This window comes from Labrus mixtus, chromosome 21, assembly GCF_963584025.1.
Source record: "Labrus mixtus chromosome 21, fLabMix1.1, whole genome shotgun sequence".
In the NCBI taxonomy this organism is placed as follows: Eukaryota; Metazoa; Chordata; class Actinopteri; order Labriformes; family Labridae; genus Labrus; species Labrus mixtus.
The window spans coordinates 8070315-8094002 of record NC_083632.1 but is presented as its reverse complement, the minus strand read 5'-3'; the positions used below and the strand labels follow the sequence as shown (position 1 = coordinate 8094002).

The window sequence follows — 23688 nt, the reverse complement described above, 5'->3', positions numbered from 1 at the left end:
GGAAGTTTGTCCTTGCCATTGTTGCAGAGTGGACAAGGCATCTCCTCCAACATTCACACTTTTTTTCATGTTGTAATTACTGGTTATCTGTGTGGTTTGGTACTCTCGCACCTGACTGTAGTAACTGGTGATTACATTAAACTTTAAGATCCCAAACTTTTCTGCTTGTGACCTCTCACAAAAAGGACAACTTCTTACATTGCTGAAGTCTTTTAGTTGCTAGCAGTTCATCCAAAGACATACTTCATAAATTCCAAAAAAACTTTTTGCATTGTTTCAAAATTCTACAGTATGTGATTTAGCCGACAGCTTTTGGGGCTGAAAGCTGAAAAAGTTCCATCTCCATTTAACTGATGAGATACTACCAACATTCCTCTTTGCCTGAACAACATGTGGCAGCCACAGAGACTGCCCCTGTGATGACTTATTTGTCAAATCAGAGGTATAACAACAGGTATTTTCAGCTCTTCCCAAACAGAAAAGTCCCCTTTCATGTTCCTCCAACTTGGTACTCACAATCCTGAAAACAAGGGTGCAATTGTGGTTGTCAGCAAACAATGACATTTTTTTTCTTTCTTTCACTCTCTAAATTCCCCATATCATCTCTACACAGATGAGCAATTTGTCTGTCATGAGGTCCGGGGCATTGGGCCCACTGCGGGGCACATTTCACTGACAACACTGTTATTAGCGGTAAGCCGAGCCAGAGGCAAATGAATCTGCCTACTGTTCAGGAGGCCGGGGCTCTTTTCAGCGATTAATTTGATAAATATATTAATTATGAATCTGGATGACAGTACAATCAGATTGTCAGGCTTCCAGACTTGGCCTTTGTGATAAGTCGGCTTTGAGATGGGGTCTGCTCGGGTTTCAGAAGCTGTCATCCTCCGGGCTCAGCCTCTTATCAGCGCCTGACCCATTCACTCGGTAATTTCCTGTGTGTTGTAATTAAATGGAGGCTTTCTGATTGCAAGTGACTCTCTTTAAGAGGTGCGTCTTGGGTTTCAGGTAAGAGGGACGCTCAATAGACAGACTGTCTCCTCTGCCCTCTGCAGGACTCGATGGGCACTAACTGACCTTTTCACACAGAAGAACGGGTGACATTTACGTATAAGCATCTGTCATGTGAAAAAGGAAATCTTACTCAAATCCTGTTGAAAGGATGTATAGTGTTTCTCAACCTGGTGGTATCCGCCATCCTCGGGTTTCTTACCTCAACAGAACAAGTCAGTCTACTCTGTTTCCTTGTGAAAGTTGTATTTTATGTTTAAAACAGTTTGTGAGCTCCTCTGTGCGCTGTCTTGTGTACTGTCCTGTGGTGTTTCCTGTAATTCTATATTTGTTGGTTTTAAGAACCTGCCTCAGGTCAACGGAGTCAATTTAGCTTTTGTGCTAATTCTAGCATATTTACATAGTTGCATGTTGTCAGTATGATGCATGATGTCTGAAATTGAATAAATTGAATAAATATCAAATTAAGAACCATATCGTATCGTGTCATACCTTATCCGATCCTATCGTATAGTTTTGTAAACAGTCATTTTTGGAATGGCAGTTGTAAAAAATGTGTTTTCCGCTTCTCCTCAAATTTTCTTTTCCAAAGCCTCACCCAAAGGTGATCTTTTCCATTTTTAAGATTTCATACATTTTATTATAATAGCCTTCCATACATGACAGCTTTAGTCATTATTTTATGACGGGCTCCCTTACACTTACACTCATACGTATTGTATATTAGTACGACTTGAAACATACAAACAAACATTGATCCCAGTGAAAAGCACATTGGTCCCAAATACAATCTTTGCACATCTTACGTCATAAAGTCCGTACTTTAGTCCTCAGATGGTGGTAAGGAATTACTTGATGTGAGCTACAGTTCCCCCAGCAGCTGCGAAAGCCTGACTTGTGAGACTTCTGAACTGGTGTAGTAGAATATGTAATAAGACTCTTTCTTTCCGTGAAGTTAAACTCAATTTCTTCCATTGAAAGAACTGTATTTTAATCCAGGCCTCCACAGGTATGCATCTATAAGTTTCCTTGTTTGTTGTCTCCACAATTGTCAATGCACAGATGAGCATAATATAACATTTTGTGTCTCATCAACAAGACAGGCAAACAGTAATGCATCATTTGCAACCTGGACAAAAACAAATGAAAGCATGTGAGGGATAGGGTTCTTCTTTTTCCCTCAATGGTTCATTAATGTTAGCACCATATTACAAAATCAATAACCATTATTTATAAAATCTTCATTGTTGCACTTTCAAACATTATCTGTCTGTTTGGATGCTGTTCAGAAGTTTCCCCTGCTGGCTGCTGACAGTTGATTATAGACTTTTACTGTAGGTGCTGACCCTTTTTTTCCATCTCCGCTTGGATACTGTTACAGATCTGGCAGATGGACGTCCTGAGTTTACAGCAGCATCAGTTTACACACGACTGGGAGGCAGAGAGAGTTTGAAAAAAAAAGTCAACCAAAAATAGTGCAAGAAAGGCACAAAGAGAAAAAAATAGAGAGCTGTGGACTTTGCAAATAATCCGTTTGTATTTTCTGCTTAATAGGATAAAACCATGTGTCAAGTACTGTGAAACATTTCTGTTTTAAACCTTTATTGTAATGTTCAGAACTGAGCTGACAAAGCTGACAGAGGATCCGCTGGATAAGAGGTATTGAATCTGAATTTCTAGTATCTAAAATAAATACATTAAAAAATGCTGTTTATATGTGATTTTGTATATTAAAGAAACAGATTGAAGACAAATGTTCAATAATTGTGGATTTCTATAGTTATAATTCTTCCCAATAATGCTGTTAGAATCTGAAATTTTAAGTGACCTAGAAACTGGGATGATTTATCAGGTGAATTCCATTTTGTAAATCCAGAACATTTTCAAACAAGAGTATAATAAATTCCAAACTTGCCATTATGACATGACTTGTAATAAGTGAATTATAGGTTTATGTATTCCTTTGTTGCTCATTATGTTTACCTAGATTTCAATAATGAAACCCTTAAACTGAGAGCCAAATACACATGGATGGCAAGTGAGGAAGAATGATGTTCTAAAAATCAGGAATGTCCATTGTGGACAGGAATAATGTCATGGTGGGCAACACAAATGTTTGAACTTTATAACAGGTATCTGCGATATTAATCCAGAATTGTTCAAGCGACTAATCATTCAGACTTAGCTCAGCTGTGCTGCCTCCATAAAGCCATGAAAGGTTTCGCTGCGTCCCTCTTTCAATTCTCTCTCTGGTATCACCAAGGCCCTATAATTAAAATCACGTTTTTTTTTTTATTCATACAGCCAGTTTGCTCCATTAATTCAGAGAGTGGTGCCATTATGGAGGTTGTGGCTCCCAGGGTAGCACTGGGGAAGAGGTGGGGCAGCAGCGTTTCAACATTAATGGCCCCCATGTGTGGCTGCTATTAATCTCAACAAGGAGTGGAGTGGCCTCATTGTGCAGCTGCAGAAGCAGGACACACGCTCCCAAACCACTGCAGAGGTTAAATGGAGTTTTTGTCCTGAGCCCTGTGGTCGGACCTGTGATGTTCTGCAGGAGGCTCGCCTCATTCCCTGCAAATTTCCAAAAATCAAGAGTATTGTTCTTTTGGATCACACTGTTTTTGTCCTGATGTTTGGACGGGAACTGTTTGCTATAGAGGCTTATTTTGTCTTGTTGAATCATAAATAACTTGGTATTAATATTTCAACTTGCCTCTTGGCTGAAAGCCCAAACTACAGGTCACCTCTTACTTACTTTAAACTGCATAACATAATTCACAAGTCTGTGACAAGCAGGCCACGCCATTTACAAACACCATTCCACAAGGCGTAAGCTGTAAATAGCTCAGATAAGAACAGCACTGACCTTGCTTTGCCACAAGGAGGAACCACTGAATACATTTTGCTTCAGTCGTAGCTCATTGGTCCTTCGTGGAGTATGTTTGGCTTTGGGTGCGTAATACTGCTGTGTGTCACTAGATGGCAGCAGAGGCAACAAACCTTGTGTCTGTAGGAAGGTGAACCTTCAAGGCCATCTCTTCTGTAAGCCGATCACCTGAACCAAAAGAAAAGAAGACTTACAGCTTTTTATTCTTAAATTGCCAAGTTTAAAAGCAGGTAGGCCTATATGTTATATGATTTATAAAAAAAAAGTCATTTTAAGTTAATTTTTGGGGTAAAATCCAAGAAGGCCAAGCTCCCTCACATTCTTCCTGACACTTCATAAAGCTTATCCTCAAGGGATCTGATCACTTTCCATGTGCAGAGCAGTAATGATGCATTCATGCTCACACCAGTGTGTAAGACCTGCATGCTGCAGACGGGGCGTCAGAGGGTTAATTGCTGTCTCCTTGCATGCTAGAAAAGCCAGCTCCCTGCAAAACAGGAAGAAAAAAAAAACTCTCATATACATGCAATCACACTGATATGAAATTAATTTTCTCAAGCTCAAATCTGCTGTCATCCCCTTGTTTCATTCTCTTCACGCCGGCCACGTTAAGCCGGAAATAAAAGAATAATTACGCATTAGCGTTTCTAATTAAGGTTTCTCTCAAAGGTGAATGGGATGATGATGACATTTTTTAGGGATTTATTAAATTACTGTGAAATCAAATTAGGGGGAGCAAATTAATCCTTGCAGTGAATTAGATCAGTGAACGGGAAAAGTGACTTCTCAACACAAAAGAAGTGAGAAGGGCCAGATATGAAACACTGGGATGTATGGCAAACAGATTTTGTTTAGCTGAAGAAGTCAACATGCAGGTGAGGGCAGGGCATTCATAAAAAAAAAACCCCAAAAAAACAGAGGGGGCTTTTCAATTTCAGCCTAACCTTTTTTCTTGTTATCTCCAGAGAGCAACACTAGTTCCCTTATTGGATCCTCTGTGAAATTCGCTTTATGTCAACTCCTTCACATTGATGTATCGTCTCAATCACAAACTGTAGGCCTACAGTGATTCTGTTGACTCCTATCAATGTATTCTCAAAACAATACCAGTGATTCCCAAATATAGCCTATCACAGGGAAGAAACAAAAAAACATTTTCCTTGGTGAAAAGACATTTCTTCCTGAAGAAAACTAAGCTAAAACTGCGCTTTGTTAGCAATGTATCTATGGCCTAGCTTGATAGCTATATAAACCCAACACTGATAGCGTACTGAAAGAGTTAAACAGTTTTCGAATTTATAGTAAACTGCTTTCTTTGTTGAGAGTTTAATGATAAGATTAGCCGCTCTTTATTGAGTACAGGACTTTAGAGGGATTCATTAGCGTAGCTTAGCCTAGCCTAAAGATAAGGAGCAGAGGTTAATAGCCGGCTTAACTATACAGTTAAAATGTACACCTTTCTAGGTGCACATGGTTTACCAATTAAGACTTTTATTGATTGTGTGATCCAGGCACAAAAAGGAAATGTAAAACGGACAATGTTTATCTGTGATGGCCGCTGTAGCTAGCCTGTTTCACGGTGAACAGTTTGGTGACTTCCTACACTTGTTGGAGACACAGATGTTTGTAAAGAAGGCTTTATATCTCACTCTAAAACATTTTATTTAAATGTATAGGCAGGTTTTGGATTAACCACCCAAGATACACTGCTTTGATTTGTCAGTTTAGGAGGTGTTGGTATGCAGATTTAAAACTCAGACAGCCGTGCTAGCTGTTTCATTATTACATTTAAAATGTACGAAGTAAACACCAGGAGACTTTTCCTTTAGGTCTGCATTAGCAGTCAGCAGTCGGCACTTCCCCAATCATGACACAAATGTTTTTGCTGGATTTTTCAAAAAGGACCTCACTAACAATCATCCTACTCTCTCTGTCTCTGTGTTACTGCTTTCTCATGGGTCGGATGGCAAGGCGCTGAAGCTGAACTTCACAGCTGTGGTGGATTGGAGCAATAAAAGTCAAGTCTCAAAAGACAGTAGCTGTTTCCAGTTAGTGGCTCCTGAAAGACAGCGAGGCTCAAGGATGCTGTCGGTGCACCGTGGTGGATTACATTTAAAGTACTAATGTGCCTAAATCATGATGCTACATCTCAGGACACCTTAAGGGAATTTCTTAAAATCTGGTAAAGATTAAGAAGGATTTAATTTGTTATAAAAGGTCGAGGGACACCGAGACCTCACAAAATACAGCAAAACAACCTGCATTTCAATACATTGAAAGCTTGTTCCCTTACAACAAAAGACAAAATGTTCTGCTTAGCTGTACGCTTTTCTGGATGTGATTAAACCTTGCAGCTGCACAGCCCGTCCGACACTTTGTTCTTTGCTGGATAATTGCTAATAAGATCGATATATTGCAGATTGTTTGTTTTTAGCAGCTCAGTGTGGCGTAGGCTTCAAAGAGCGGCTGATAACGATCCAGTGAACCCATCTGTGAAATAAAGAGATGAAAGACGGACTGCCTCATTCTTCGGTTGATATGTGACCGAGATTGGCACCTTCAAGGGTGGATGTGCAAAAACATCTGCTGTTTGGTTTGTAATTGCTCTAAAATATCAATGTTTTTTTTTTAAGACTTGCTAGTAGCCAAAAACACGATGCACTACAGGTCTCTTCTATGAGCTAAAAGAGCTAATATTTGCAGAAAACTGTCAAACTACAGAGAATAATTTGAGTTTGTATATTCGGGGGCCAAATTTTAAGAAAGAGTCTAAAAGCTGCTTATTTGGAGCTTTGTTACACCAGCAAAACCGTCCTCAAGCCTTCATGAAATTGAGCTCCAAATTGATGTTGTCTTATTGTATCATTCCTGTACATAGATGGCTGATTGTAAACTCAGAAGTCGGGTTTCTTCAATGTCACCAGAGCTAATGTGAAAATTGTTTTAAAAATTATTAGGTCAAATATGCAGTCTTAAATTGCATTACAACTTTTGTCGGCGGTCACATTAACAGAGTAGAGTTATATTCCTAATTAAAGTGACACAAAATGAAATATACCTTAATGTTAACAAAAACCCATTATTAGCATTAGCAAAGAAAAATACTTTTTCCCCCTTGACTTTCAGTTAGGCAATTCACTCAGTTTGAATAAAGCTTTTTGTGTGAGTCATTATGTCTTCTGTTTTCTCCTTTATGTGACCTTCTAGAGCCATAAAGTTGCTGAGTTAGCCATTTGACACATCTGCGTTTCTACAAGTTTTTAAATGTTCACATATAAAACCAACTCAATGCAACATTGCCAAAATGTTTTTTTTCCTTCTGTAAAAACCATGTGCCACTACTTGAGACACGTTCAAAATGTAAGTGACCAGTCTACGTTTAAGAGATGAGTCAGAAAAAATAAAGGAGCTATGACATTCATCTCGGTTAAAGATTTGAACCAGCCTGCCAATCAAAGGGAAGTCAAGTGTGGATTCGGGCCTGGCAGCAAATTTAAATCCACACTTTCACAGCAAAAAAAAAAGGGAGGCGTGCTGCAGGCGCTCTGCCATCTCTCAGAGTCAAGTCCTGCACTTGTTAAACCTTCTGACAAGAAGTATCATCCTCAAAGTGTGGATCTGCAGACTAGAGATGCCTCGACTTGGGTCAAAACCTGCAAGCCTGATGGATTCCGACCTAAAACTGTGACTTCAGGGGATGTACAATCAACATTGACACAGTTAAGATTAAGAATAATCAGGGAGAGAGAGCGGGGAATGACATGTGAGAGAGGAGCCACAGGCTGGATTTGATCCTGGGCTGCCCGCTTTGAGGACTACGGCCTCTGTACATGGGGTGCGCACACACTAACCACTGCGCCACCAGCGCCCCATAGCATGCATGTTTTAATTGTATTCAAAGCTCCTACACACAGACCGGAAGTTTCTTTATTCGCATTCCCTATAGGACAACTTTCTGGGTGATACATTTGACAATTGGGTAGCTCATGAATTTCCTCACAAAGCATAATACATTGCTGTGCTAATGTTGTTTTCATATTTTGTACAACTTTACCAGATCTAACTTTATTTAACAATTAAAGGACAAAGAAGAATCTTTTCTGCAGAGGATGCTGAGTGCACATGTTGAGGACAAGATTAACAAAGATATAAGATGGACTGCTTTGTCCACAGGGGTTGCCAAATCCAGCGAAATTTCCTCACAATGGCTTCAATTAAATTAAGGGAAAAGTCTAGTGCTTAAAGAGGACATATCATACCCCTTCTCCACCTTTTAAAACAGTCCCCCTGTGGTCTACATGAAACATCTGTGCTGTGCTTTGGTCAGTATATAACATCAATCAAGCACCAGAGGAGGTTTGTATAAACCAGCTCTCTCAGAGCGCTCTGTTTTGGTGTGTGTGTCTCTTTAAATGCAATGACACCCCCCTGAGTTTTCCAGGTAGACATCACTCCTTTGCTAGCGAGAATAAAAATGGCGAACCTAAGCAAAAGTTTTGCTCTAGGCTGGGGATGCAATCCAAGGGTGGAGATACCAGGGGAGGGGAGGGTATTTTTTTTTTTTTTTTTACCAGAATACCGCTGTGACGTCACAAGGAGAGCAAATTTGAAACAGAGCATTTTTCTCTGTGTAAGACTTATGTAGACCACAAATAAATGACTGGATTGGTTTATTTCACATTTTGTGGGTTGGTAGACACTCAGGTTACCCAAATGCATGTTCAAAAATACTTTCAAAGCGGATTTTTCATAATATGTCCCCTTTAAACATTTGGTCTATCAAAGGTCTGCCATGATCAATCATCCTTTATCAGGCAAAAATGCACAAAGTGATTGCTTCTCGGATTTTTCAAATGAAGTAGTAGAAGTAGAAGAAGTAGAAAAGACGCTGAATGTGTTTGCTTTTTTTGTGTTTATGTCTTTATTTATTTACTAGTTCTAGGTTTTAGACAGTTGGTTGAAAAATCAACCCATTGAAGACATCTTACATTTTGAGAAACTCTACTGATATGTTGACCTATAGCCTACAGTCTGACAGCTTAAAATCCCCTTTGCAGCTCTTCATGTTATGCAAAGGATGATACAAACAGTAAGGGATAAAGGCTTTTATCTGCATTGACTCCGTTAATGTCTTCATTAAGAATATGAGTGCAACATCTTTTGGTTGTTTGTTGTGACTATACGTCAAGTTAAATATTTTGGAGACACTCTTCCAACATCAGACAAAGGAGCTTCTTTGCTGTTATAATTCAAGATGATATTACCTGAGGCCATGAGGCGTCAAAGCCCATGTGTCCGCCTCAGATCAGACCTCATTTAAATGAAATCTGCATTAACATAATGCTCTCTTCAAGAAAAGCCTTTTTTCAGGTGTAATGAAAGAGGACATTACGGCATCCATATTTATCAAAAGCTATTTTCATGCACCCCTGTCTGATGTAGTATGGTTCCTAATGGGGATAATTGTGTGGCTTTGTACTGACTGATGCATCATGAGCCAAAATATGTCTGTTATTAAAGATATTTGATGTCTGGGAAAACAAAATCCATCATAATTACAATGCTGTCATCCATACATATTCATCTCAATCCATATCCCCTAATCCACTCAAAGGCTTTTAAAGTCAAATCAGTAGAAAATTAATTGAAAAGAGGCAAACACATATTGTGACATGATGTTTAAAAAAATTGAGGTAGAAGACTTTTTGGCTGTCTTTAGGTGAAAAATTGAATTCCATGGCAGCTTAGGGTTTTGTCAGACACAGACAGAGCAAACTGTAAACCTAAATCCTTAGGAAGACAGTCTGGGGTGGATTGTTATAAAGAATTTATTTTTTCCGTTGTAAGGATTCAGAGTGAGTTACAAGTTTTACTGTTGAAAAAAAGCAGGATCAGACTTTTTTGTTCAAAAACACTACTTTTTGTATGTACAGGATAAATTTAACAAAGACACAAGTAGTATCACTGTGCAGTGTTTCCCACACATAGACTTGACTATTTATGCCACCCAAGTGTATAAGCCGACCAAAGTTGCATTTTCTAATTTTTAAATTCTTATCAGAATGCCATCTACAAAACATTTTTCATTTATAGATTAAATTATAGATGTAAAACGCAAAACAAAAAAAAGTTGTGCCGGCATAGTTGCCCCAAAGGATTGTAGTGCAGGTTTTGCAATGATTTATTTCGCAGCTGGCTATAATGAAATATTCTCTTTTCTGTTCATTTTTACTTGTTTTGTCGTCTTTTGCTTTTCAGTTTTGGTCATTGGTGTTCATCTCCCTGTATTATTGTATTTTCATGTTTCATTTATTGTTGTTTCATTTCCCGACTACAAAAAATACAACCTGACCGGTTCCAAAACGTTTCAAAAAAATATTACAAATGTTTAGACAAAAGAATCCATGTTTCAGGACAGCCCCATAAAATACCATTTTCTCTGTCAATTAAAGATCAGGAAATGATTTTTTCTTTTTTGTACTTTTCTGCCATTAGTCATCAGGATCCCATCATGTGTTAAAATAGGGCTGAGATAAAAAAAAAAAAAAAATAGAGGTTGAGTTGCCACTGGGACTCACAGCCTTGTGAGTGCAGAAGAGCTGGACAGATTTGATGTGGTGCAGAATTTTAACTTGCACAAGTTGAGGAGAAGAGTTGCATCAATTTGACTGAAATGACAGCTGACGACAGCAACAATGAGGTATAGCTTCATAATTCATGACAGCAGGGAGGTTATTCGCTCAAGGAGGTAGTGAGGAAAATATGACTAGTTTAACTGAAATACTGAGACGACAACCATTAGCTGATGAGCTGGAGAGAGAATATAAATAATGAGCGAGCATCAAGTCCTCCTGATTGAACTTCCGCTAAGCTTCATAATGACTTTTTTTCACAGACCTTATTGTCTGAGGAGCTGGCATTTAATTATGAAAAGAATAATTAAAGCAAGGCCTACTCTTGTGCCTGAGATCAACCGGTTGCTCGGCGCTGATAAAGCCTCTGAAATGACAGGAGAGAGCTACACAAGCAGTCGCATGACACACGCAGTTCCTTTCTCTGAGGGCTGATTGGTCCATCACATGTGAAAGTATAATGCAGGGAATGATCCATCACAGCTAAAGCTTTGCAGGGGCCAAGATGGGAGCTGCATTTCTGCTTAATAACACCCTGCAGCTGAAGTTTTTTTCATGTCCTTTCCCCTTCTCTTTGCATCAAGAGCAAACATCAGACCACACTTCATACTACATATACAAGATGGCATTTTAATGAGCCTTACTTTCAATGCAAATCTCCCTTTTCCCCTCCTGTTCCTGCTCATCTCTGCCACCTCAGAGGAAATGAAGAGAACACGGTGGTCTTCGTAGTATCACATCTCCACCGTGCATGTGTATTGCAGTAACAATAACTCTTTCCACCCACACACTCTCACTCTCGCTTCCCATCCCCTTCCCCTCATGGCAACCACCACCACCACCACCACCACCACCACCACCACCACCTCACCCCGCTCCAGCGCCTTCAGTGGCTCACGTGCCTCAGCACACTCTGATAAATCCCATGTTACAGAGGGGGGGGAGAAAAAAAATCTCCACACTCAAGTCCAGAGGGGCATCAGAGTGCGGGGGCGTCATCCGACTTCCTGAGGAAACAGAGGATGTTGTTCCTTATCACTCTGATGAAGCACACTTCATTTGTAAAGACTCAACTTCAGAAAGGAATAATGCTGCTGGAATGCTATAAAACAGCATTAATCTCATTTTTTGATATTTTGACAATCAATTTGATTTCAACATGAAAGCTTGATAAAAAAAAGGAGCCAGAGTGGAAAAAATAACTACTTTACAATTCATTTGGCATCCAGCTGTTTTCTTATTTTTTATTTTATTTATTATGAGTAGCTTAATAGATTTTTATATATTCACATTTCTGCAGGTCAAAATGTTGTCTAATGGCACTTCCTTCAAAATGATTTGAAAAACTTGATAAAAAAAAAATGATGATTGTTAAGCAGTTCATTATTTTATTATTTAAACATCATCCAGCACAAGTTTGAATTATGTGAGAGAAAGGATGGTAATGATTTAATTTTTAATTTTCTTGTTGAAATCCCCACTTCACTCTTTGTGGTCTTTTAGTCTTTTGTAGGAGACGAGTCAGAGATCAGTTAGCCCACACACTGAGCTGTGTGATGCCTGGAGAGCGCATCACAGGTCGACAAAACCCCTCTGCAAGACGCAGAGCCAGAGTAGAGCAGCTCTGGCACGGGAGCCTGGTCAGCTTATAGAAAAGGGGGGAAATCGCTTCAAAGGATTTCCTAAAAGACTTCTTATCATGCTGGAATCATTCTGATTATCCTTCCAGGATTGTGTACAGAGAGGATGTAGTGGAGAGAAAGAGGGGGACTCCAGCGGTGGAGAGAGATCTGGGGATGCTTGGACACGGTTTTGGGTGATTGATGCCACCCTGCAGCGGTACAACAACACTGGATATGCACAGAAAAAGTGGGGGAAAGTGAGTTTCGGGGCGCACAGGATGGACACTGCGGAGGTAATCCTCTCTGTGTTGGTGGTTGTCATTATTATAGTGTCGTTGCTGTCCAATGTCCTGGTGCTGATCTGCTTTTTGTACAACCCGGAGATCCGTAAGCAGGTCCCAGGTCTGTTCAACCTCAACCTCACCTTCTGTAACTTGTTGCTCACCGTGTCCAACATGCCGCTCACTTTGGTGGGACTTGTCAGTCATGCTCAGCCTGGAGGAGACGGCTTCTGCCAGACCGTGGGCTTCCTGGAGACCTTCCTGTCCACGAACTCGATGCTGAGCATGGCCGCTCTGAGCATCGACAGGTGGATCGCGGTGGTCTTCCCCCTGAGGTACCACTCCAAAATGCGCCATAAAGACGCAGCGTTTGTGCTTGGATACACGTGGGTGCACTCGGTGTCCTTTTCCACGGTGGCCGCGTGCCTCTCCTGGGTGGGATACCACCGGCTTTACGCGTCCTGCACCCTGGCCAACCCCAGAGCGAACAGCCGGACCCAGTTTGTTATCTTCACCGTGTTTTTCCACTCCTTCACCTTCCTCCTGTCTTTTATAGTGCTGTGTTTCACTTACCTCAAAGTGCTGAAAGTGGCGAGGTTTCACTGTAAGAGGATAGACGTGATAACGATGCAAACTTTGGTGCTGCTGGTGGATATACACCCCAGGTAAGACCCCTTAACTCATTATTCCTGTTTTTAATAGCCTACTTCTGCATTAGAAAACTCCTACTGTACTATATTGTGATGAAGTTTAGATTCCAATTTGGAATTTCAAGCAAATAAGAGCACTGGGAGAAAGACGAGAACAAAGTGTACCCTCTGAACCCTCTGATCAAAAACTGTAGTTGTTGCCATGATTTATTTTCATACATTAATTAGAGTCTGTTTCGTGTCTGCCTAGAGTTGGACAGTTGCTTTGCAATCTTTGAGCTGGCATTTCAATTATTCCTCAGTATTCAGAGAGGATGCAAAATCTGATTCTGCTGAAATGTCATCCAGATTCTGCTGAAATGTCACTACTCTCTGCCTCTATTCTTATAGGCTACTTAAGCTTAAACTCATATTTAGTGTGTGTGTGTGTGTGTGTGTGTGTGTGTGTTATTGGTATTACATCACAGTTACACACTGGCTTTATAACTCCTGCTGTCAGTCTTTACTCACACTGATGATTTCATCAAATATTACTTGAGGGACTGTATCATCGTGACATCACAGCTATGGTGCCTTCAGGGTAACATACAAAGTCACAAGTTAAATTTGTCGGCCTTGCCTCATTCTGCAGAGGCTTTGAGATGAAGTTATTATGATACCACAGCTGCATTTAGCACCTTTAGAAAAAAATAAAATCAAGATTTTTATGAACTTCTAGACAAACGCTGTTGTTTTTCCTTGGTGTGTTTGTGTGTTAGAAACCCTCTTGAACTCTCTTTGTTTCCAGCGTTCGACAGCGTTGCCTGGAGGAGCAGAAGAGGCGACGACAGAGAGCCACGAAGAAGATCAGCACCTTCATCGGCACCTTCATGCTCTGCTTTGCTCCCTATGTGATCACAAGGTAAGTGTTGGGGGATAGACCTACATGCAGAGGGAGGGGAGGGAGGAGTACCACTGCTGGCACAGTGCGGCGTACACCCAGGCCTTTTGTTTTGCTGGGATCCCCCGAAACCCCCCTTCTCTGCTGTCAAACTCCCCTCTACTTCCTCTCCACACCAGCCAGAGTTGGAAGATGAGATTGGCTGACCTTGTGATAAGTAATATGCCTCTGCTGTTGTTGCTGCAGCACCAGCAGTTTTCTTCTCAAGTTCGTCGGGTGCATCAGTTTCACAGGTAGAATGTGCTCGCATTAATCACCGATTAAAGAGATGGAGCTGTGTGTAAGTGGTCAAGTGAGAGGGTTTTATTTGTAGCAGTAAAAATCCTACAAAGGACATGAGAATTAAAAAAAAGAAACTTAAGAATGGCTAAGTCATTGTCTCTATATACACATTATTTTGAATGTCAAATATACATGTAGATTTTGTAAACAAACAAAAAGCAGGTAAGAAATTAGAATTTTACGTTTTCTTTTTTTTTTTCTGAAAAATTAGGGTTGCTGTTAAAAACATTTTTTTTTCAAACTTGCCCATACCTTCAAACATACTCCATTTACCTCCACTGCATTTGGCCGGGGTAAAATTCCCAGAAATCAGTATGAGATCAGTAAAGGCCTAGCTCTAATCCTGAACATAGAAGAAAACTTTGGATGTACAACAAACTACAACTTTGGAAGTTCTCTACCAAGCAGCAACCTACAGTGTTGAAAAATGAAGCCAAGTGCGGAAAAAAAACTGCAGTTCCTTGAGTGTTCACTTTGGGCACTTTGGGCATGGGAGGCTTCGTCAACTGAGGCTTTTCATCAATTTGGACAACAAGCACTAACAATTTGTTGGGTTATCAGTAAACCTCCTGTGGTGAACGGTCATAATGGCACTGTACATTGTCTCATCCTGAAAATGGCAGTTTACTAATCGCAGTGTGAATACATTAAGCTAAAAGCTCCTGCACGGCCTCTTTGAAGCTCATTTGTTGTCGGGGTCATCATGTGTTTTGTGAAAGCCCTGCTTTGCTGTGTGTAACCTCCTGTTCACTGCGGTGAGGTGCAATGTGTGGCCAAATGCCACTGATGGCTTCTGGCCCATGTAAGGCCAGTGTTAATGTGCTGACAGAGCTTGACTGTGGACAGAGTAATCATAAGGAGTGCAGGAGAAGAGGATCAGCCATCTTTTTAATTCGTTTTATGACTTGACATATGGTAAAATATTTCTACACCGATAAGAAATTAGTGTAATTACCTCAATTTGATGTTTTTTATGAGCATGCCATAGATCAGCTATACTTTAATTGGACAAAAGGCAACAATGTAAAGCCAATTAGTTCCCTCTTTAAATCAAATATACACTATTTGGGAAAGGTGAGTCATTTTCAATTGGCTGCCTGAAGAATTCACTGTCCTTTGTCCTTTAAGATTCCCTTAAGAGACTGCTTTTTGTCTAAAATATTAGTTAAGCTATTACTGCAAGAAAGTGATGGTCTGTAGTGCCCCATTTCAGACTCCATCCAGGGAGTGTTGCATGTCCCTCTGGAATGTCAGGGAGTACGTTTAAGTATCAATTCAAAGCACAATCTACACATTATTTAGAGTTGGTTGTAAAAAAAAGAGCACAGATCTACTGATACTAGAATAAACTGGATAGGATGAATCCATTAAAAAAACAGTTCTATCTTGACTGAAATCTAAACATATCAGTTAAATGGTTGTAAGTTTGTCCATTCATCAGGAGATGTTTATATGCCTGCTTGAAATGCCTAACTGAGGTTGTCGTTCTGATACAATATGGGACCTCATTCCAGACTTTGGTGTATGTATGAAACAACGACCTCTGACCAGAGCTCTTTTTGTAAGCTTGTACAGGGATTAATGCTTTCAAGAGGGATCTAGTGATGCGTTCCTGACTTGTGTTGGAGACGAGTTGTTGTCATGGATCTGATAGTAAAACTTCATGGCGTGAATGTTTGTATAATTCTGAAAAGTCATGGCGTTACAGCGAGAAAGTGCAGCACGGTGATGAGTGTAAGGGGGATTTTCTGCTTTTTCCGTCATGTTTGATATTTTGGTGGGATGTCTGCACAAACCTGCGCAGTGAGAGCAGAGTCACAAGCCCATTCCTGACTTAAGGTTTTAAACTGACAGACAACATCCGAAATCACCATGGCAACAGCACGCATGCCTGTTTAATTTGTCTTCTCCCTCCTAGGACAGTCTGCGGACCTCCAGTGAACAGGGAATATTTGTTGTGATTTAGCTGCTAAACTTGGGTTTGTTGGTGATGCTGAGTGTGTGTGTGTGTGTGTGTGTGTGTGTGTGTGTGTGTGTGTGTGTGTGTGAGAGAGAGAGCGAGAAAGAGTGAGAGTGTTTTGTAACGGTGTGTGTGTGTGTATGTTTGAACTGTGCATATAAGACAACTAAAACACACATAGGTTTGAATTCAACCTCAGTCTGTGTGTGTTTTCTATGGTCAATGCTCCTTCCCTATGTTACTTGTACAGTGTGAGATTTGTGCCCGACATTAGATCATAAAGTGTGAGAACATTAACCCTGTGCTTTGGTCCTGCGTTGTAAACGATTCACTCGCATAGTGTGAGCTGACATTCCACACAACGACTTTTCCACAATCTCACTGTGTATTCCTCTAACAGAGCGTATCAAGCATACTGTTTATATTTTTGCAACTGATAAAGAACATATTTCTCTTGGCCCTTTCTGTACACATGTTGATGCTTAAAATGTTTGTATTTTTGTAAAAAAAAAAAAAAAAAAAAGAAATAACATGACTAATGTTGCTGAGAATATATTACTCTAGCTCTCTTGTGGCTATTGATCCATTTTCAGGGTATAACACAAGATTATAACCCTTTAAAGCATTTAATGGATCATAAGGGAAATGGAGGAGTGGTTATAGTTATTGTGCGAGGTTGGTTTGGGCTGTGAGGCTCACACACAGCAATATATTTTCATGGGGACCAGAATTCCTGGTAACACCTCCCGGCTAAGTGGAACATATTTCAATTAAATGTATTTCACTTAGGAGGACAACTGTTAAGGCTGGCAGTGGGGACACAATCCTTGGCATGAGACTGGGGACTATTCTTACCTGTCCCACAACGTCCTCACTTTCCCCTCGTCTTTATTGCTCCTTGTCATCCCTTCATAGTGTCCAGAGTCCAGGTCGCAGGCACTGTACACCTCCTTGCTAATGCGGAGATAAAACACTCAGTCAGCAAATTCTGTCAGTACTGTATATTTCTCACTGCTTTTACTTGATTTTGAATTTGCAACCTTTTCTTTTTATGAACATTTTTTTTCGTCACTGTTGCGTTTGACCTTGTTGACCATCACAGACATTAGATGGAAAGTAGCCTAAACCACATATATGAGAGAAGAAGTGAAACTTGGCAGAGGCCCACATTTTAGTGGGTACCTTTATTTGACGGGATAGCTTAAGAGAGACAGTACATTTGGGGAATAAAGAGTGGGAGTGGGAGATGACATGCACCGAACAGCAGCAGGATTGGAAACCGAACCTGCGATCACTGTGACCAGGACTGTCGTCTCTGTTCATTGGACACCTGCGCTACAAACTGAGCTAAACAAGCTCTTCATCTTGTAGATTTGTTCCGAAAAAATAACTTGATACGGATAAAGTACTTCTAAGGCAACTTCATACCGAAATGAATATCATCACTTTACATACTTTAGAAGAAGAGGAAGAAGCCACCGCTCCGCTGACACAATGTCTTGCAAACTGTACTGCTATCTTTGCATAATAAGCTTAGGGCAAGCATGTCTTTTCCAGCATACTGACTTGCCTCTCTGCCACCCTCCCTCTCTCTCTCTCCCTCCCTTCTCTCTTTATGCTTGCCTGCAGGATCGTGGAGTTATTTCCAGCGGTGCCTATCAACCCCCACTGGGGAATTGTCTCCAAGTGCTTAACTTACAGCAAAGCAGCCTGCGACCCCTTCGTGTACTCTCTGCTCCGACACCAGTATAAGAAGACGTGCACTGACATCATCAACAGGCTGCTGAAGCGAAGCTCCTTGAACGCATCCGGGCGCAGACCAGAGAACCAAGGCAACAGCATACCCACAGCAAACTGACAGGAAGCAGGGGACGGTGGGATACAGTCTGAGGGTCGACCTGGGAACAGTCAGTGAAATATGAAGCTGATTTATCGTACATGAAGAAGAGAGCAAATATTGGTTGCTCCACGTCTGCTTGTATTTTGTCTGACATGCCCAAAAACCAAAAGTCACTACAGACAAGGGCAAACTATGCGCGGTACCACTGTGCTTGCATACTGAGCACCCAGAACTGCGGATCAGTACAGTGAACCTATTGTGAGGACAATAAGCAATGGCAGGTTTCACTTCCACCTGGAGAGACTAATGTGCTCAACCAAGGAGAACGGCCAGTTCCAAGAATCATTATTTGAACTACAGTAGCTTTCATTTTAATTTAAGATAAATTGCTCTTGCAGAATATCTGTTTGTTCTGACATTACTGTAGTTTTTGTTCACATTATCTTTAAAAAACAAAAAAAGGATAAGAAAATGGATGGATGTCTTTTTTAGAGTGTGTAAATGACAAGTTGGTACAGTATGTAGCACTGAAAACTAGCCTAACCAAAACTTGATAAAAAAAAAAAACAGACTTGATGGGATGAAACATTCCTCAGATCAAACATACTTTGGGTTGTAGTAGATTTTATGGAGTGTAAAGGTCAATGAAGGAAACGAAGAGATAAGGAGGCTTTTTTTTGGTTGTTTTTTGTGCGAAAACTCATCGCCTTTATTTGCGCTTTCAGCTCCAATTTTGAAGGATTGTTTTGTGACCCAGCAAGGTCGAGGATTATTGGGTAAAATTGGCCTTCAAACGGGCTGCCTTTGCTGTCATGACTGACTGTGTGCCCCTCAGGTTGTTTATTCAAGTGGAGCATGATTGACTGTACTTTCCCCTCTGTACCAACAGAGAGGAGTCAGTAGAGTATGCTTTATGCTTTCACACACATTTGAACGAGATGGACAGGAATGGAACACGGTACACGATGTCTTTGTTTTTCTTTACTTGGCAGAGTGATCACATGAAAACTGATGTTATCATGTGATATTGAACAGCAATGATGAGAATCCATACAAGGATACAAACGCTTCTAAGAACAAATCAGCTCTGGTAGCAGAAATAATCCCTTGTCTTTCGTTAGTTCTATTTCAAAAGAAACGGCACCACCTAATATTTTTCTATCTGTGTTACAATTGAATGAACATGCTCACACTATTTTAACATTTGTCAGACTCAACAAAGGCAAGTGTGCCTTTCTTATTGGAGCCTCTGAAACAGGCGAGTATGACTATGAGTTTTGACTATGAGGCGGCTTAATAGCTCAATTAGATTTCTATGGCATAGCTGGATATATAAGTTACAAGTGCAAGGAGTAGATAATATGAACTCAGTCTCCCCTGATATGACACATCATACTTCCAGTGATGCCTCATGAGTTTTCATCAAACTAAACAATTAAATATCTTATTAAAATTATTTCCATGACACTTCTTAAGAAACTTACTATAAAACAAAGGCTGCTCAATTTTTTTCATTTTAAGATTATCACTGGAGGTAATGGTTTTAAACCGTCATTCTGTGACCTCATGTAGAAATCTGTAAACTGCCAGCCGGCAACTTGACCGGACAAGACTAAAATTTCCACAAGTATATTGTTTACCTACATCTTTCTTTTTCAGTGATAAACCAAAAGAACAAGAGACAAAATCAAGGTTTTTGAATAATCAAAAAAAAAAAAATGGTTAGAAAAAAACTTTATTTTCAATATATAATTATGTCAAAACTATTTTCGCAATCTACTGGTTTTTGGTGTGTGCATAAATCGCCATCACATTGCAAAATATATTACATTAGTTATAATAGACAACTGAACGTAAGAAATGCAACAACTAGTTTCTCTCAATAGACTGATGCATTATTTGACTTGTTGACTTGAATTGACTTTAGCCCTGTCAAGTACCCTGAAAGCATTCATCTGAAAAGCTTGTACTACCAACAGTAAATTTATGGAGAATAGGAAAGGGTGTCATCTGCAAAAAAAATGTTTTTTTCCCATTTTCACAGGCGCTTTAGATTTGTTTTTGCAGTAAGCAATTTCAGAGTGGAAACCATGACATAGATTGGTTACAGTTCAACCAGGCTGATGTTCATTGAACTAGAAGAGACAGTCATGCTTCAACATATTGATTATTTGTTTCTAGAGTTGCTTTGCTTCCAGGTAACATTTGTATATTAAAAAGTATTTTTCACAGTTAAATATATGTACAGAAATCAAATTGACATTTATAGTGTTTTAAAGAAAGATCCTTAGCAACCAGTATGTGTTTTTGAATGAGACGGATAGCTTTGAAAGGACGGCAATACAACCTCTTACCCTCGTGTTGAATAGACACATGTTCTGTATATTCTGTATCCCAGTGCTTGTGTTTTCGCTGTTGTTTCCAGGCATTTCTTGAATCCTAAGCCCGAGAGCCCTCTTGATTGGCAAAGTGTTTTATACCCACTATGTTGTACCTATTATATCCATTTTCTGTATCAGAAGACAGGCAGCTCTGTATCAGAGGGCTTTAGACTGGGCTCCACTTGTTATAGAGTTGTCATACTGTAGAACGAAAGCTTAAGTTCAGAAAAGTTTATGGACCTCTGATTTACAGTTTACTCTGTTGAATTTGTATTTTTGCTGGATTTTCAATACACAATGCATTCAGACAGTGCACACAAATGGCAAACAGTGACATACTGTGGTGCCCAAAATGATCAATGATGCCCAGTGAGCCAAATGTAGCTGCAGTTTATTTTCTGAAAACATCAGAGGATACATAAAAAATATTTATTAAATTAATTGTTGCTTTTATTTTGTGTCCTTGACAACAATAATTCATTATTTTACAATTGAGAAATGGTTGTCTTGGACATTTGATGCATTGTACTGTACTGTATGACACTCCAAGGTAACCAATGCCTTAATTTTACAGTAGTTCAGAGGTTTATTCACCATGTATGGCATAAAGATAGCTTGAATTCTCTCGTGAATCAACCATTGCCTTATTCACTTCGGTTCATTACACACAGTCATGTAGAACTGGCTCTGTATTTCTAAACCCTGATTCTGGTATTTGCTATATTCACACCATTTTCCTCTGATGTCAAGCTCAAGTTGGGATGTTTTTAATGCTGTCATAATACTTTATTGCAATGTAGGTTGCAGGTCGTTAACTTTGGGTATAAGGCACATTGTGATTATGTGACTGTTTGTCAATTGGGATCATTTGACCGCTTTGTAAAGATAACTAAATGAGAAAACAATGAACAGTGAAATTCCATTAGCTTACGTGTGGCAACAGCTAGCATTGTAAATTTCCCCATTGTGGGATAAATAAAGGATTATCTTATCTTATCTTATTAGCATTTAGGCAGGGCCAAGTGAATATAACATTAGCTAGACAGTACATTTCTGGATAATATACGTTGGTAAGCTAGGTATTTAGGCCGTGATTTTAATGTGTAATTGTAATTTTAAAAGACTACCAAACAGTAGTATTACCTTTAAGCCACTTTCTAGCTAATGGTAATAACGTCAATTGTAAGATGTTAATATTAAATACTGTATATTGTCTCTCACTACCTAATGGGTTATCAAATACGTTGTTTAAAGTGAAGATTTGCACAGTTAATGATCTTTTCAGTAGGTGATTGATTGAGAAAAGGTGAAATTACGATGTCAGAGGAAAATGGACCCTAATATGATAAATTCCATGGTCACTTTTAGCTGATGTTTTGTACTGATGTAGATCAGTTATTTTTCTCGTAAATGAAGACTTTGTTTATTTGGTGAAAAACAAGCTAAAAATTAAACAATATGTGTTGACAGTTAGATAAATGACTACTGAAAAGTATTTGTGTGTCTTTTTGATAAATGTTATTTATGAAGATATTGTTTTTGTTTGGGTGTTACTGAATGTGCCGCTTCAAATGCAAATTTAAGTTTTAACTGTTGATGATGGGTGACAATGACTTAAGTGTAATATACCTCATTTTGTTCTGGCCACTGACTTGACTGCCTGAAGTGTTCTGTTATGTACCTCCTAATTTATAAAATCATTAGCTTGAAGCTGCTGCTAAAGATGAAGACCAGTTTATGATGGTGGTAATGTGGTGACATGAGTTTTATTGATGACAAAAATGACTACTGTTTCCATATGAACATGAAAAGATGAGACTTTGTGGTTTAAATAGTGATTGTAATATAAATTCTGGTGAAATGAGAACAAAGACTGTTTTAGATTTTGACAATGATGATTAAAATATACTGTTAACTTTACCAAAGTGGTCTCTTGCTGGTTTAAAAAAAACGAAGAAATGTCCTCAATCTAAGAAAAAGTGTGACTGCAACTATTTTTTTAATGGCGTTGTGAAAAGTCAGCTTTTTTGTTATGTCAAGAAGAAAAATCTATTTTTCTCATGGTATTGGGGGAAATTGGTGTTGCAAATTCTACTCTAGGGTGCTAGAAAGATGAGTTCACAATATAGTCCACTTCAGAGAACTGCCTACAAAAGAACATCTTCATGAGTTCTGCTGAACAACAGCTAAAAACAGTTAACCACCACCTTAGCGACCTAGAGCTGTTTTCACATGTGCTTTCTGAAAATATCTAGGTAATTTCAAGAGGACTGCTCCTGAAATTCACCTGGCCTCGCTGTTCCTGCAGCTCACAGCTGTATAGTGTCTATGTCGGACAGAAGGGGCGGGGGGGGGGGGGGGGGGGGGGGGGTGTGGGGACTCCTGAGGCATCTACTCACTCGAATTGAATACTGGAAAAATACTAGGGGTCTGGAAGGCGAAGTCCGACTGAAAAATGTGGCTGTTTTGGTTCACACATGCTCCTCCTCATGAACATATCTGGAGTTTTTCAAGAGTTTTCTCCAAGTGTGAAAGCCCTAAAGCAAGCTCATGTTTGGGAGTCTTCAACAATGCAATTAGAAAGGCTCATATTTACCCAAATAACAGTCATTTAAGCCAGCTAACAGTAATCTAAGCTAAAAGCTATGTTAGCTAGGATATTTGTTTCATGGTTTTATTTTGAGAAACATAGAATGAGTACTAAAAAAACGGTGCTGAATTAAGGTCTTGATAGAAGAGATATTTAATAAAACACCTGTAAAATATAGCTGACTCATTCTTTATTTACCAAAATTTGCTGCAGATACAACCTAACTATGTAACCAATATCAGGCTAAATGATTTATAAGAGCCATTTTTCTTTGGATTTCAGGGACAAATCAGTGGAAGCAGGGAAAGAATAAAATGGAGCGTTTAACAAGAGATACATGACTGTCAGCTGTAGTGGCTGCAGCAATTTGGACTGTTTCCACCTGCAATCTGTCTGAGCCAGGGGGAAGCAATCTTTCTATTCACACCACCGAGCAGGTGGTAATGAAACAACATCAGCCGCTGACTGAGATTGTCTCGTCTGTAAAATGACTGAGATTCTCCACGCTGATTCACACCCCATGAGCCAGTGATTATCTTCAGGTGGGCAACAGTGACCGTAACACAAACCGCAATCATGGCCAGCCTCAACCCTTGCTGTCAAGTGATG

The 23688-nt window shown here is 39.7% G+C and overlaps 1 protein-coding gene across 1 annotated transcript; it reads left to right on the top strand.

Annotated features, from left to right (window-relative positions):
• The first annotated feature begins 11753 nt into the window (after positions 1-11753).
• On the top strand, positions 11754-18780 carry LOC132955562 (G-protein coupled receptor 26-like). Its single transcript, XM_061028447.1, has 3 exons — positions 11754-13101; positions 13874-13987; positions 17898-18780. The coding sequence occupies exons 1-3, from the start codon at positions 12434-12436 to the stop codon at positions 18124-18126; spliced, it is 1011 nt and encodes a 336-aa protein (XP_060884430.1). The 5' UTR covers positions 11754-12433; the 3' UTR covers positions 18127-18780.
• Positions 18781-23688: the final 4908 nt, after the last annotated feature.

Bases quoted from the DNA above. Each gene is read 5' to 3' on its own strand.
- LOC132955562 (XM_061028447.1), top strand. From the start codon at position 12,434: ATGGACACTGCGGAGGTAATCCTCTCTGTGTTGGTGGTTGTCATTATT. The intron at 13,102-13,873 runs GTAAGACCCCTT...CTTTGTTTCCAG, and splicing joins CTGGTGGATATACACCCCAG to CGTTCGACAGCGTTGCCTGG. The intron at 13,988-17,897 runs GTAAGTGTTGGG...GCTTGCCTGCAG, and splicing joins GCTCCCTATGTGATCACAAG to GATCGTGGAGTTATTTCCAG.